Genomic DNA, 15280 nt, shown 5'->3' with positions numbered 1-15280 from the left:
CCCGACGCGCATCGTCACCTCGTCCTTTGCCAGTTTCCGCTTATTCCGCAGCCCCTGCTTTGAGTTACAAATGTGAGCAACTGCACCGGTATCAAATACCCAGGAGCTACTACGGGCACTAGTAAGGTACACATCAATTACATGTATATCACATATACCTTTTGTTTTGCCGGCCTTCTTATCCGCTAAGTACTTAGGGCAGTTCCGCTTCCAGTGACCGCTTCCCTTGCAATAAAAGCACTCAGTCTCGGGCTTGGGTCCATTCTTTGGCTTCTTCCCAGCAGCTTGCTTGCCGGGCGCGGCAACCTCCTTGCCGTCCTTCTTGAAGTTCTTTTTACCCTTGCCTTTCTTGAACTTAGTGGTTTTATTGACCATCAACACTTGATGTTCCTTTCTGACTTCTACCTCTGCTGATTTCAGCATAGCAAATACTTCAGGAATGGTCTTTTCCATCCCCTGCATATTGAAGTTCATCACAAAGCTCTTGTAGCTTGGTGGAAGCGACTGGAGGATTCTGTCAATGACCGCATCATCCGGGAGATTAACTCCCAGCTGAGTCAAGCGGTTATGCAACCCAGACATAGTGAGTATGTGCTCACTGACAGAACTGTTTTCCTTCATCTTACAGCTAAAGAATTTGTCGGAGACTTCATATCTCTCGACCCGGGCATGAGCTTGGAAAACCATTTTCAGCTCTTCGAACATCTCATATGCTCCATGTCTCTCAAAACGCTTTTGGAGCCCCGGCTCTAGGCTGTAAAGCATGCCGCACTGAACGAGGGAGTAGTCATCGAAACGTGCCTGCCAAGCGTTCATAACATCTTGTTCTGCAGGGAGAACGGGTGTGTCACCAAGCGGTGCTTGTAGGACATAATCTTTCTTGGCAGCTATGAGGATGATCCTCAGGTTCCGGACCCAGTCCGTATAGTTGCTGCCATCGTCTTTCAGCTTAGTTTTCTCTAGGAACGCGTTGAAGTTGAGGACTACGTTGGCCATTTGATCTACAAGACATATTGCAAAGATTTTAGACTAAGTTCATGATAATTAAGTTCAACTAATCAAATTATTAGTGAACTCCCACTTAGATTAGACATCCCTCTAGTCATCTAAGTATTACATGATCCGAGTTAAACTAGACCGTGTCCGATCATCACGTGAGACGGACTAGTCAACATCGGTGAACATCTTCATGTTGATCGTATCTTCTATACGACTCATGCTCGACCTTTCGGTCTTCTGTGTTCCGAGGCCATGTCTGTACATGCTAGGCTCGTCAAGTCAACCTAAGTGTTTGCATGTGTAAATCTGTCTTACACCCGTTGTATGTGAACGTCTGAATAAAACACCCGATCATCACGTGGTGTTTTGAAACAGCGAACTGTCGCAACGGTGCACAGTTAGGGGGAACACTTCTTGAAATTATTGTGAGGGATCATCTTATTTACTACCGTCGTTCTAAGTAAACAAGATGCAAAACATGATAAACATCACATGCAATCAAATAATAAACGTGACATGATATGGCCAATATCACATAGCTCCTTTGATCTCCATCTTGGGGCTCCATGATCATCTTGTCACCGGCTTGACACCATGATCTCCATCATCATGATCTCCATCATCGTGTCTCCATGAAGTTGCTCGCCAACTATTACTTCTACTACTATGGCTAACGCGTTTAGCAATAAAGTAAAGTAATTTACATGGCGTTTCTTGATGACACGCAGGTCATATAAAAGAATAAAGACAACTCCTATGGCTCCTGCCGGTTGTCATACTCATCGACATGCAAGTCGTGAATCCTATTACAATAGCATGAACATCTCATACATCACATATAGATCATTCATCATTCATCACAACTTTGGCCATATCATATCACAAACCACTTGCTGCAAAAACAAGTTAGACGTCCTCTAATTGTTGTTGCAAGTTTTACGTGGCTGAATTAGGGTTCTAGCAAGAACGTTTTCTTACCTACGTTAAAGCCACAACGTGATTTGTCAACTTCTATTTACCCTTCATAAGGACCCTGTTCATCGATTCCGCTCCAACTAAAGTAGGAGAGACAGACACCCGCCAGCCACCTTATGCAACTAGTGCATGTTAGTCGGTGGAACCGGTCTCACGTAAGCGTACGTGTAAGGTTGGTCCGGGCCGCTTCATCCCACAATACCGCTGAAGCAAGAAAGGACTAGTAACGGCAAGAAAGTTGACAAATCTACGCCCACAACAAATTGTGTTCTACTCGCGCAAGAAGAACTACGCATAGACCTAGCTCATGATGCCACTGTTGGGGAACGTTGCAGAAAACAAAAATTTTCCTACTCGTTTCACCAAGATCATCTAGGAGTTCATCTAGCAACGAGTGATTAGATGCATCTACATACCTTTGTAGATCGCGAGCGGAAGCGTTCAAAAGAACGGTGATGATGTAGTCGTACTCGACGTGATCCAAATCACCGATGACCAGCGCCGAACGGACGACACCTCCGCGTTCAACACACGTACGGAACAGCCACGTCTCCTCCTTCTTGATCCAGCAAGGGAGGGAGGAGAGGTTGAGGGAGATGGCACCAGCAGCAGCACGACGGCGTGGTGTTGATGGAGCTGCAGTACTCCGGCAGAGCTTCGCTAAGCACTATGGAGGTTGAGGAGGTGTTGGGGAGGGAGAAGGAGGCAACCAAAGGCCGAGGCGTTCAGGTATGAAGTCCCTCCTCTCCCCCACTATATATAGGGGTGCCAAGGGGGGGTGGTGCGCAGCCTAGGAGATCCAATCTCCTATGGCCGGCGGCCAAGGGGAGGTTTCCCTCCCCCCCAAGGCACCTAGGAGGTGCCTTACCCTCCTAGGACTCTTGCCCCCTTAAACCCTAGGCGCATGGGCCTATGTGGGGCTGGTGCCCTTGGCCCATTAGGCCAAGGCGCACCCCTTTACATCCCATGTGCCCCCCCGGGACAGGTGGACCCACCCGGTGGACCCCCGGGACCCTTCCGGTGGTCCCGGTACAATACCGATAACCCCGAAACTTGTCCCGATGCCCGAAACAGGACTTCCCATATATAAATCTTTACCTCCGGACCATTCCGAAACTCCTCGTGACGTCCGGGATCTCATCCGGGACTCCGAACAACATTCGGGTTACTGCATATACATATCCCTACAACCCTAGCGTAACTGAACCTTAAGTGTGTAGACCCTACGGGTTCGAGAGACAAGCAGACATGACCGAGACGACTCTCCGGTCAATAACCAACAGCGGGATCTGGATACCCATGTTGGCTCCCACATGCTCCACGATGATCTCATCGGATGAACCACGATGTCGAGGATTCAATCAACCCCGTACGCTATTCCCTTTGTCTATCGATATGTTACTTGCCCGAGATTCGATCGTCGGTATCCCAATACCTCGTTCAATCTCGTTACCGGCAAGTCACTTTACTCGTACCGTAATGCATGATCCCGTGACCAGACACTTGGTCACTCTGAGCTCATTATGATGATGCATTACCGAGTGGGCCCAGTGATACCTCTCCGTCATACGGAGTGACAAATCCCAGTCTTGATCCATGTCACCCAACAGACACTTTCGGAGATACCCGTAGTCTACCTTTATAGTCACCCAGTTACGTTGTGACGTTTGGCATACCCAAAGCACTCCTACGGTATCCGGGAGTTACACGATCTCATGGTCTAAGGAAAAGATACTTTGACATTGCAAAACTCTAGCAAACGAACTATACGATCTTGTGCTATGTTTAGGATTGGGTCTCGTCCATCACATCATTCTCCCAATGATGTGATCTCGTTATCAATGACATCCAGTGTCCATAGTCAGGAAACCATGACTATCTGTTGATCAACGAGCTAGTCAACTAGAGGCTCACTAGGGACATGTTGGTGTCTGTTATTCACACATGCATTACGATTTCCGGATAACACAATTATAGCATGAATAAAGACAATTATCATGAACAAGGAAATATAATAAGAATGCTTTTATTATTGCCTCTAGGGCATATTTCCAACAATGTTCTCCAGAGCCTATGTACAACTTGGGGGGGGGGGGCTGTTGCCCCCAGCCTTTGACCAAACTGTGATTTTGAGGGAGGGCTTAGATGATTTTACCATTTTGCACCCCCAAACACTAAATGTTTTGTCATTGCCCCCCCCCACACACACACACCCACCCCCAGCAATTTCTACCTAGCTCAGCCAAGGGCACAACCAGTGGTCACCCCGAATCTCAGCATAGTTGGATGGTACGGATTTCGGGAGTCAATATGCTCGGGAGCCGAATTGGGTTTCCCGAGTTGGGTTGTCTTTTGAGGACAACTCCTTAAAATTTTGCTTCTCTAAACGTTTAAGGGGTGTGCTTAACTCCTCATTTTTCGGAGTAAAATGTTTTGAAGGGATCGGCTAGAGATTCTCTAATCTTATTCCTTGTTTTTCTCTCCACCACCTCTTCGTTTGCCTCCCACCTTCCACCGATTTTTCTTGTTTTTTCACCCCTTCTAGTTTTCATCAAACCAATATTTGTTAACCCAATAAATCTGATCAATCTTAGCAATAAATTCACAATCCATGAACAAATTATTTCTTATGGTAAAACCCAAGAGACATCTTTGGTAACCCAACAACGAACAATAAAGGCATGGTTCGTAAACACATAAATATCAATCATTCTCTTTGGTAAACAGTAAAGTAGATCAATCACATGCACGTATCTATTTTTTTTCAGTTTAAGTAATGGCAGAAAACCTATGCTTTTATATAAAAAATATATCTTATTTTGTCTAGTTGTTTTGCATCAAGATGTATCCTGTATGGTCTTCTTATTGCATTTAAAAATAGAGTAAATTTCATTTTTACCCCCTAGTTTTAACTTTCTAACATATTTTAGCCCTTTTTGGAAATAATCTCAATGTATACCCCAATTGATCAAAATTGTGCTACATTTAACCCCAATCCCCCATCGTGTATTTTTCCTCAATTTTGACACTAAGCAGGCGTGCCACGTAGACGGTCTTTTGTTTTTTTCTCTGCTTTGACGTCTGGTTTGCTCTCAGTTCAACAAGAGTGGGATAAATAAATAAGAGCGGAAAATTGGTTGGTTGGGTTTTGAAACTTTGGTGATCCTACTCAAAATACAATGCTTGCAGTCATATCTGCTGTAGACAACGACTCAGGCACGGCAATCACCGGCGTTAAACTTCAACGCTGCAACCTGCTCCGGCAACCTCGGCACATCCCTGTCGGTATGGGCATGAAGTCAGCGTTGGCCACGGACGAGCTCTCGCTCGATATTGGCGTGGTGGGCTGTCGTGAGGGACCTAGGTGCGTTAGAGGTTAATCACCGAAGGGAGGATTTCCCCTATAAAAAACCAAACGAAGGAAATTGTTTCCTACTCCTATATTTTTTTTGGGCTGTTAACTAGTACTACTACTCGATTTGTTTCTTTCAAAAAAAAAATTACATTATGAAATGGGATGCAACATTATATTGTGCTCCGCCATACTATTGATTAATTATATTATGAAAGATAATCACATTATGAAACGGAACGCGACGATTATAGTATGCCCTGCGATACCATAATTTGGCATTATATATATTTCACCTGTACCATAGTTGCACTGCGATACTACTACTGTAATGGAACGCAACATTATATTTTGAACTGGAATGCACGCATGCAACACGCGAGTAACGGTGCAATGGTCCAAAGTAAAAATGAGGACTCCTGTGGGTTCCCCCAACAACACTGGGGACGCGAGAACGCGGCGGAAGTTATTCTTGAATTTGGCAGTAGGAACTTTTGACAACCCTAGCATTTGTGTAATCCGAAACATTTATTTTTGAAGGCCGAAATCCCCTTTGAGAAAACAGAATGCCTAGCGAAATCCATGCGACGCAGAAACCGGGCCATGAATTTTATTTTTTACCACTAAAGGGAAAGAGCAATGGGGCAGCTCCGTTGTCATTTTATGCAAAAATCTTGCCGGAGCAAGGGAGCAGTTGATACGACAGTGCTCCGGTCTCCAACCCAACCTTTTGTCCAACGAGGACACTGGACACGCCTCGCCTCACCGGAGTTCCTGGAGTGCCGGGCATGCTTTATAGGGCGGCGCGGCATGGCCGGGTTGACCATTGCACCGCAGAAAATCATCATCAACATCAATTCATTAAAATCATTAAGCTACGCACGAAGGGCGGCCAACCAGCTATGCCACGTGACGCAAGTTGGTTGGCCACGGTGAGAAATCTTTTGTTATTTCTTTAGATGAAGGTGTGGATTATTTTTTAAATGTTTTTTTAGATGGAGATGAGGATCTCTGGTATTTTTTAAATGAAGGGTTATGCAAAGTGGCACTCGCTGATAAGCTGTTGTGGATTTTTTTTCTTTTTTACTTTTTTTAAATGAAGGTGAGGACTTTTTTTTAAATGTTTTTCAGACAGAGGCGAAGACCCGAGGACTCTATGTATTTTTTTAAAAGAAAATGTGCGTACAACTTTCTCTCAAGCGGCGCCACCGGGTGCCCCAATCACTAGTCATCATCATAGTATCGCAGTGCAACGATACTAGAGGCATGACGTTGGTAGTGGGGGCAGGTGGATTCGCTGATGCCTGGAAACATATGGGGTGTGTTTGGTTGCCCGGGTCGTTTCAGGCTGCATCGTATCTACGATGCTGGCCGAGTCTGGCCTGCTTGAGCTCATGCAATGAGAAAGTGAGATGTGTGTTTGGTTTGCTTGTATGCCGTGGGACTGGTTGAGTTAAGATTGTGTTTGATAATGCTGTACCAAAAACCGGCGAGTCACTTCCAAAGCACGACCGCGAAGGAATTTGTGAGGCCAAACCGGCACGGGCGCATCTCCAATGCTGGCCGCTGCTCCTGCCAATTGAACACACCGGCGGTCCTCCCCTTCAACGCGGCTCCTGCTGAGAAAACGCACCAGAGGCGTGCTCGTCATCCGGGCGCCGACGAGCGGAGGAGCACGAAAGTCCGACGGAGGGCCTCGAGCGCATACAGGCGGAGGAGCATGGAAGTCCGGCGGCGGGCCTAGAGCACGTACAGGAGCACAGACGGGCGGAGGAGCACCGGCGGCGGCGGCGGTGGCTCGATCTGATCTGATGTGCGAGAAAGAGAAAGAGGAAAGGGAGATAACGGAGGCTGCGGTGGCAATTTCGATGTAATTCCGGAAAACATCAGGGCAATCATATATACCGTTTCGTTTTAAGTGGAGAGGTGGGTGCAGCCGTGCAGGCGCGGGGTTGGCTCCAGGAAACGCTCGATCGCTGCAGGCCTTGTTTTGCATCTATCGGGCCAGGCCGAAGGGGTCACACAGGAAACCAAACACTCTGACTTTTGCATGCGGGATGCCAGCCAGGTGCGGGCCAATCAACCAAACACGCCCATGACGGCCTTCTTGTGCGTGGACCGGCCCGCGTTGGCTCCCTCCTCTCACCACCTTCCTCCCCCGCGTGCGTGACTGCCTGCCTGGTCATAGTGTAACCTTTTGTCAGGCTGATGCAGTAATCCCGAAGCTGGTGTGTTTGGATGTTTGCACGGCAAAGAAACCACGTCGAATTAATTTCAAATACCCCTCAAAAAAAGATTTGATTTCAAAAAAAGCACACATTGAATTTCTCGGTAACCACGCCATTCCTTTTTTTGCGCGACGAACCACGCTCTTGTTCATCTGAACATCTCTCAGAGTATCTAAAATATCACCAGTTCTTCCAAGCGATGTGTAAATTTTGGTGGCCTTGCATTATTATGCACAAATTTGACAGCAACACCGCGTGGACTTTGTAATTCTCCAAAATTAAAGGGCCCTAACTGACTGCTTTGGGAAAACAGGGTCAGACAAAACCTTTCTCAACACATGTTTACCCTTTTAATTTATTTTTTTGGAACCATCACGGCCTGAAAACCAAATAAGTTTAAATAGAGAACTGACACACTTGTAATAGCCCAGGCCATGATCAAGCATAATCGGCCAAGATACAGCTACGAATGAACTGGTTGGCTTTGGCCTGTACCCCAAGCTGCTGCTTTTACGCACTCGCGACACCAGTGGCAGCATGAGGCAAGCAGTGAGCAGCATCACAGTCTCCCCCTAAAATGCCTGAACATCCCTAACCTCCCAGAAGTTGTACACCAGTCATTCACGGTGACAAAACATCTATCTACTTTGCCACAAGAAACAATCACACGTATCCCTAATCTGCGAGCGATGAAAATGGCTTCTCATCCAGTGCGTTTGAACAACAGGTTCTTCAGGCTGGTTCGTACAGACCCAGCACGTGGCCGTCGATGCATCTTAAGGCTGCAACCTGCATAAAAATAAACATGATCTAAGAAGAAACCATGAATGAATACTAGTATCACATATAGATGTTGAGGGATATCTTACTTTTCCATGGATCTCATATTTGATCGGCCCGTCCAACTCGGCTCCCAGAGACATTAGTTTTGTTACTGTGCTGGTTATGTCCGGTACGGTGAAAGACAGCATCGAAGAATAGGCTCTCTGCGTTGCAAGGGTACTGCACATGCATACAAATATTCAAACAAAAGTAGTCACCATATTTGTGCTTGTTAATTGCAAATGGGATGTCATGACATCGCAAGAAAAACTGGTTAAGATGCATAACTTGTAGATTGTACAGCTTCACATTTTGAACATGGCAAACTCCTCTCATAACATAAGTCATATCCATATGATGATCATATTTGAAATCCACAAGAAAAAACTATACAAATTCCAAATCTCCAAGGACAAGAAATGAATTCAGTCATGCATTTTCATAGACTACCCTAGCTATCTCAGAGTCAAAGTAACACAATAACCCGAGAATAAAATACAACATAACCTAGCTTGAATTCAGGACACCAGCAGAATTAGGAGATCACATTTTTTAACTCTTATTTTACTGTTAAAAGGTTCTCTAGTATAAATTAGGCAGATGTACAGTGCATATTCCCTAGAGCATCTCAAATCATCACACTGATGAATGCAGTATAATATGTATGCATCCTTTTCCTTTGCAAAGAGTACTTATATAATGCAGCAAGAAACAGGATACGACTCAGCTAGGTGATATTTTGCTCCAGAATAATGAGCAAACCAGCAACGAAGCAGATGCAGCACTCATGTATGCTTGAGAGCAGTGTTAGTCTGTCAGAGCCACAATGTGCGTTTGACATTTGATACATATTGGATATATGCACACTACCTAGGGTAAGTGACGAAACTAACAAAAAAGAGCCTTCTACAGACCCACTCAAAACGCATGAATTTGTGATGATCATTTGCAGCCTGTAGCAAATAAAGAAACTGAAAGAAGAGGGGAAAAACTTAAGCAACCAGCTTTTTTTATCGTGACTTTAGTACCCAGTTCGTATCCATAGGGAAAGAGTTTCTGATCATGGAGCTCAAATTTCAGGCATGAATCAGTTAGTTTCTGCCTAGGTTTCATCTTTTTGGACAAACCCAATACGCCATAGAATTTCCAGCAGACAAAGGACAGACCCAGTGCATAGAAGCTCCCACACAAGGTGGGGTCTGGGGAGGGATTATAGGAACCTAGTCTTACCCCTGCAAAGTGCAATGCAGAGAGGCTGGTTCGAACCCAGGACCTCTTGGCACAAGTGGGGAGGACTTCACCACTGCGCCAGGCCTGCCCTCTATAGAATTTCCAGCAGACGACTAAAAGAAATACTTGGCACATGGAATTGAACAAACACATTCATGTCATGCCATAGCCCATAGCAAGGATCCCCTCGGGCCTCGTCTACATTCCATCAAACATCTCCACAGTCACATCCACCACAACCCTCAAACCCCTTTGAATACAGTTAGTGTCGAGGAGAAGGCAGTGCAGCTCTGAACCTGTCATTTGTGTGCATGAGCGCTAGCTTGAGCGGCCCTGACTGGAGCTCCGCAAAGCGGAGTGTGCAGACGTTGACACTGAAGTCGAGCCCCTCTGCGTAGAATCGTGCAGCCCGCGGCACGTCCCGGTGCATCTGGATCACCCAGCGCAGCGTTGCCGCCGCCATTCTACAACAGGCGGGGCCAGGAAAATTCTAGAGCCTGGGCAGACCACAAGAGAAAAGAAATTGTCAGGAAGTCCTTCATTTCAACCCTACCAGTGGCTAGTGAAGAATTTTTTTCAAAGGAGGCCACAGGTGGCAATTATCTTGCAGAGCAAAAGAGTGCTTGCTAGCCTTTGTTGTAAGGAGAAGACTAGCAATGAGAAACTTCTCGCTGTGAGGCTATCAGGCTAATAGCAGTGCAGTAATGCAGATTTATACTACTCCGTGTTGGGCGTTACAAGAACTAGCAAATTCATTCAACCAAATAACCCATATCACATCATTGCTACCAAGAACATGATAAAATGAAAACCTCCCCTTTCTCTGAAATCTAACAATTCCAAGATCAACTTCAAATCAACCATCGAGCAACAGATAATCACACAATTAAAAAGTAATGGAATTGGGCAGTAACCAAGCAGCACTAGTAGAGTAGTACTACAACTGAATGGACCGACGATTCCTCAGTCCCTCATCTTACCCTAGCCGGAGTCAGGGGAGAGAGCGGATGCCGAGACCGTCAGAGCGGCCGCGAGCCCGGGCCTCACAGCGGGCACACCTCCCTTCCACGCTCGACGGAGATTGCGGGGGTCGCCGCAGAATGCCCGGCGCGCCGGAACCGCGCCGCCGCTCGCCTGCCCGTCGCCGCCGTCTGACTCGGGTGGGGATCAGGGGAGGAACATCGCGGAATGGCTTGGAGGCTGGGCTGGGAGCATGGGCAATGACTGACACAAAGGGCACCCGCGGCCCAAGAGTTCAGGCCCGGAGCGGCCCAGTTAGACGCCGATAGAGAGAGAGAGAGGGGCTTGGCCCAGGAGATACCACCAGCCGCCTTCGCCCCCTTGCCGACCTCGAGAGCTATCATCCCACGGACCCGCCGCCGCCGCCGTCGAGCACTCGAGCGCAGCGGAGCGGACCGCAGCCGGTGGTAGGGCGTCGAGTCGAGGGAGGATGGGGAAGTCGAAGAGCAAGGGCGCCAAGTTCGCCGCCGTCAAGAAGATCATCAGCAAGAAGACCATCCAGAAGTGAGTCCGCCGTTCCCCTTTACGATTTTTTTTTTGTGGTTTCGTATGCTCGGAGAACCCTGAGATGAGATTTGCGCCGGTTTAGGTACAAGGAAGATGTGCTGGACCCGCGGAAGAAGGACACCGAGAAGGAGAAGCTCGGCCGGAATGTGTGAGTGCCGCCCTGCTCGCGCTTGGATTTTTGGGGTACGTATTTGGGGGTGCTCGTCTTGATCTAACGGTGTGTGCTCGCAGGCCGCAGGTGTCGTCGGCGCTCTTCTTCAGCTACAACATGGCGCTCGGGCCGCCCTACCGGGTCATCGTCGACACCAACTTCATCAATTTCTCCATCCAGAACAAGGTCCGTGCGTCGAGTTGGCCTGCTGTCTTTTGGTTTTAGACACCGGAAGCCCCTGTAACCTCAACTGAATCAAGTCTGTAGTGTTCGCCAGAGCTTGTCTTAGAACTGGCTCGTTTGGACAGCAGACTGTTTCAAGTTTGCATTCAGCAACACTCGAAGCATAGTATGAAGTTTAATTTTCTTATTGACAGGTTGAGCTGTAATGTTACACTGTTATACTGTTATATATGCTAACAGGCATGTGTGCTAGTTCACGTGAAGAGCTAATGTATTCATAATCTCATTTGCTTGTGTCACGTCCTGTGTTCTAGATCCATGCTTCGGTGTGAGAAGCCTCAACTAAAGCTAGAAATTATTACCAGACAACGTGGCTATATTCAGATTAGATTCAGTCCACTAGCCTTGGTCATATGCTTTGCTGATGCTAGTGATGTTGTATTCAAGTAAGACTCGTCTTCATGCATACAAAGCTATCTGTGTCACTGAATGCTTCTTTTCCCCTATGCAGTTGGATTTGGAGAAAGGAATGATGGATTGCCTTTATGCAAAATGTAAGTTTTATAGCACGATTGCTTGCTTTCAGTTATCTTATTTCGATTTGTGCTATCCTTTTGGTTTGTATTGGAACTGCACATCTCTTTCCTGACAAATTCGGCCTTTGTTATGAAGGTACCCCTTGCATCACTGATTGTGTTATGGCTGAGCTTGAAAAGTTAGGACAAAAATATCGTGTGGCTTTGAGGTATATTCATGCCCAATAATTACTGTAATATTTGCCGAGTCATCTCTCTATAATGAGCTACTGCTAACTGCACATATGTGTGATTACTATATGATATTGTTTAATTTTCACTAATACTTGTATTTTTGTAATTCCCTCTGTCACAGAATTGCTAAGGACCCTAGGTTCCAGAGATTAGCGTGCACACACAAGGGAACTTATGCTGATGACTGTATTGTTGAGAGAATTACTCAGGTCATATTCTGCTTCCTTGAATTACCTTTTGTTCTGTTAGAGTGGAGGTTCTGGCATCATTTGTTATGCTTAAAAGATTGAGGATAGTTTATTTTAGCTGGATCCCTGTAGAATCTCCGTAAGGATGACATTTATATCAAGACCATATTCTTTTGGTGTTGCAAACGATTCAACTAAAATCATTTACAGTGACAGTTTGGAAGTTTGGGTTTGTTCGCTCCTTCAAGATCAAAACTGTAATATTTTTATGAAGTTTTCAACAACAATGACATTATTCCCTTTTCGTGAAGGGTTTTTAGTTGATTTACATTCTTTATTTATGTCCATTTGTAGCATCTAATATCTTCCAGGGCGAATGAAAGGGGCTGTTTGGTTAGAGCCAATGCTCGCGCTTTCAACCATGGGCTAGCCAAATAATTGGAAAATGTTTTTGCCACCCATGGACCGCCAAAAAATTGGCAGAGATTTGAACTAGCATGCTGTAGAGGGCTGGGGCGCACCATAATATTGGTAGCCATCCATATGAGTACACAGGGTCTGGGTCAACGCCAACTTTTTGGTAGGGCGTGTGAGGGCATCAATCCAAACAGCCCCAAAATGTCCTGTACAAGCACTCTTTATGGATGCTTCCCTATTGTTTATTTATACCCCTGCATATACCCTGTGCCAATGCAAGTACTGTATCATGGCATGTACTACCTCCATAAAAAAATACACGATTCCTAGAAAGTGTGCTTTCAGAATTCTGTATATCCAACCACTAAATAAAAAGATAGGAGTACTTGAATATTGTTAAGATAGAAATTGCACCATCAGATTTGTAGAATGGCTTCACAGTATAATGTTCTACGCACATACTCATACGAAAATCAACAGTCAGATATCCTTCAATTTGTTTATAACCAATACCTTTTTGATTGCTTTGGATTACATAGTTCATCTTTAGATAGCAATCAATATTTATTTTGCCATGTGGTACCTTTTTTGTTAAACACTGATCTAAAATAATAATTTAAAACCAATGTTTTCTGTAACAGCACAAATGCTACATTGTTGCCACCTGCGATAGAGATTTAAAGAGGAGAATAAGAAAGGTATACTTGCTTCCTTGAAGTTCAGCACCAGGACACCGAAGTTTTGCCCTTATACTGATAACATGTGCATGCTATTGATTGGCAGGTTCCTGGTGTGCCAATCATGTATATCACCCAACACAGGTACTCGATAGAACGACTCCCTGAAGCTACAATTGGTGGAGGTAATATATTTTGCTCTAGTGGTAGTTTCTGTTCATGAAAATGTTCTGTTTATTTTTCTTTGGATGTGGTAAATCCATGACCTAACTCATGCACTGGTATCTTATGCAGCACCAAGAATCTGATTAGCCCTGAGATGGTACCAAACACCATCACACTTGCCCAGGTTCCTTGATTTAGGATGGATACGAGTACTGCCGTGCTGAATCGAACTGATTGTAACCACTTCAAAATTGTGTACCAGCCTCCTCAGGGCGTCGTTTTCATAAATTTTGAAAGAAACTTTAGAAGAAAGTGTATGGTTGTCCTTTGTTCTGAACTGAACTATAGCCAACTTCCCAGCTTGCTTTGTGTTGTTAATGATGCAGAGTCAAGAATATATTTTATGTAATATGTAAGTGTTGTCATATGGTTCAATGCTTTTGCATGCTTCTGGTTCATTGCACTCAGTTGCCAAGCCAACACATGTGCCGCGTGTTGGATTTTGTAAACTATATGTTCTGAAAGGAAATGAGCTCAGTGTACTCGTGGCCTAAGCTTTATAAGCTCATGTATGACTCTCGTAGCGATAACTATAATTGCTCAACTACTGTAGTGATAACTAAGCATTTTTTGCGGGTGTAGTGATAACTAAACATGACAAATAAAAATGGTGGCCACATGGTCTCTGCTCTTGGTCATTGTAGAGAATCATGAACCTTTACTTGGTACTACCTCATTAAGTTACAGAGGTAGTAGGACATTGTACATTCACATCCAACCAAACCGTATTATAAAAGGTGGCATAGGGAGAGCAAGCTTACCCGAATGGAGGAGACAGGAAGCGAGGCAGAGTTTATCACCATGCTCTACACACTGGGATAGTGGCATGCTAGCAAATCATGAGCTTGAGAGGCTTCAGGACTTACGGTTCACCTGGGTGCTAGTTTGTAGTAGCATGATGGGAAATGTTGACTCACATTGGATCCACATAGAATAATTTAGGAGGGTACGTGCTGGGGAATGTGAGATAACAATCTTCCTCAAAAGAACCCGCTTGATGTTGTATAAGTAGAATCATCAAGGGTTGATTTACATTTAATGAGTATTTGTACTTGTCATTGTGTTCTTTCGATGAGCGTGAATACTGCACTGTTTTTTCTTCTCTTGCATATAATGCAGTAATAGGATGCACTGGCCACTTAAGCTTCACAGGCTCGTGCATGTGCAAGAATAACTGTAGACTAAAGTGGCTAGTAGTGATTTTTATTTTATAAAATGTGAAATAGCTGCATCCAACCAACCAAGCCAATTTTGTTGCTTTTGTTTAAGTGGAATCGAAGCGTAGAGATTCTCATCATACGCTGGATTTCAATAGTTGGGAAGTTCTACAAGTTATTTTGGATCGTTGTCAATGTTCCAAGTGATTTTCTGAGAAAGGGGAGTGGCTTTTATTTGCCCTCTGCTTTTCCGATCTATCGTCTGTAATTTTTTATTCTTTGAGCCCAATATAGAAGTAAAAACAAGACGTAATAAAAAAGATTGATGTGGAAAGTTCCGATTGAAATAGGATCTCAACAGGAAGATCACTTGCCATTC

The 15280-nt window shown here is 45.1% G+C and overlaps 2 protein-coding genes across 2 annotated transcripts; one reads left to right on the top strand and one right to left on the bottom strand.

The window, feature by feature from the left end:
* Positions 1-7881: 7881 nt before the first annotated feature.
* On the bottom strand, positions 7882-10811 carry LOC123149125 (uncharacterized). The gene is made up of 4 exons (XM_044568658.1): positions 10587-10811; positions 9903-10103; positions 8424-8556; positions 7882-8343 (listed from the first exon to the last, which is right to left on the bottom strand). The coding sequence occupies exons 2-4, from the start codon at positions 10067-10069 to the stop codon at positions 8287-8289; spliced, it is 357 nt and encodes a 118-aa protein (XP_044424593.1). The 5' UTR covers positions 10070-10103; positions 10587-10811; the 3' UTR covers positions 7882-8286.
* Positions 10812-10908: 97 nt separating this feature from the next.
* On the top strand, positions 10909-14142 carry LOC123149124 (rRNA-processing protein FCF1 homolog). The gene is made up of 9 exons (XM_044568657.1): positions 10909-11130; positions 11216-11281; positions 11365-11470; positions 11979-12021; positions 12140-12212; positions 12359-12446; positions 13484-13540; positions 13626-13704; positions 13814-14142. Exons 1-9 carry the CDS (start codon positions 11057-11059, stop codon positions 13825-13827), a joined length of 600 nt encoding a protein of 199 aa, XP_044424592.1. The 5' UTR covers positions 10909-11056; the 3' UTR covers positions 13828-14142.
* Positions 14143-15280: the final 1138 nt, after the last annotated feature.

Source organism: Triticum aestivum, chromosome 7A, assembly GCF_018294505.1.
Source record: "Triticum aestivum cultivar Chinese Spring chromosome 7A, IWGSC CS RefSeq v2.1, whole genome shotgun sequence".
In the NCBI taxonomy this organism is placed as follows: domain Eukaryota; kingdom Viridiplantae; phylum Streptophyta; class Magnoliopsida; order Poales; family Poaceae; genus Triticum; species Triticum aestivum.
This window is presented reverse-complemented; position numbering and strand designations above follow the sequence as displayed.

What these genes read in the sequence shown, in the direction of transcription:
- LOC123149125 (XM_044568658.1), bottom strand. Translation starts at nt 10,069, where the DNA reads ATGGCGGCGGCAACGCTGCGCTGGGTGATCCAGATGCACCGGGACGTG. An exon ending in CTCATGCACACAAATGACAG is followed by an intron (nt 8,557 to 9,902) that starts GTTCAGAGCTGC and finishes ATGCATGTGCAG; the next exon opens with TACCCTTGCAACGCAGAGAG. An exon ending in AATATGAGATCCATGGAAAA is followed by an intron (nt 8,344 to 8,423) that starts GTAAGATATCCC and finishes ATTTTTATGCAG; the next exon opens with GTTGCAGCCTTAAGATGCAT.
- LOC123149124 (XM_044568657.1), top strand. Translation starts at nt 11,057, where the DNA reads ATGGGGAAGTCGAAGAGCAAGGGCGCCAAGTTCGCCGCCGTCAAGAAG. An exon ending in ATTTCTCCATCCAGAACAAG is followed by an intron (nt 11,471 to 11,978) that starts GTCCGTGCGTCG and finishes TCCCCTATGCAG; the next exon opens with TTGGATTTGGAGAAAGGAAT. An exon ending in TTGTTGAGAGAATTACTCAG is followed by an intron (nt 12,447 to 13,483) that starts GTCATATTCTGC and finishes TTTCTGTAACAG; the next exon opens with CACAAATGCTACATTGTTGC.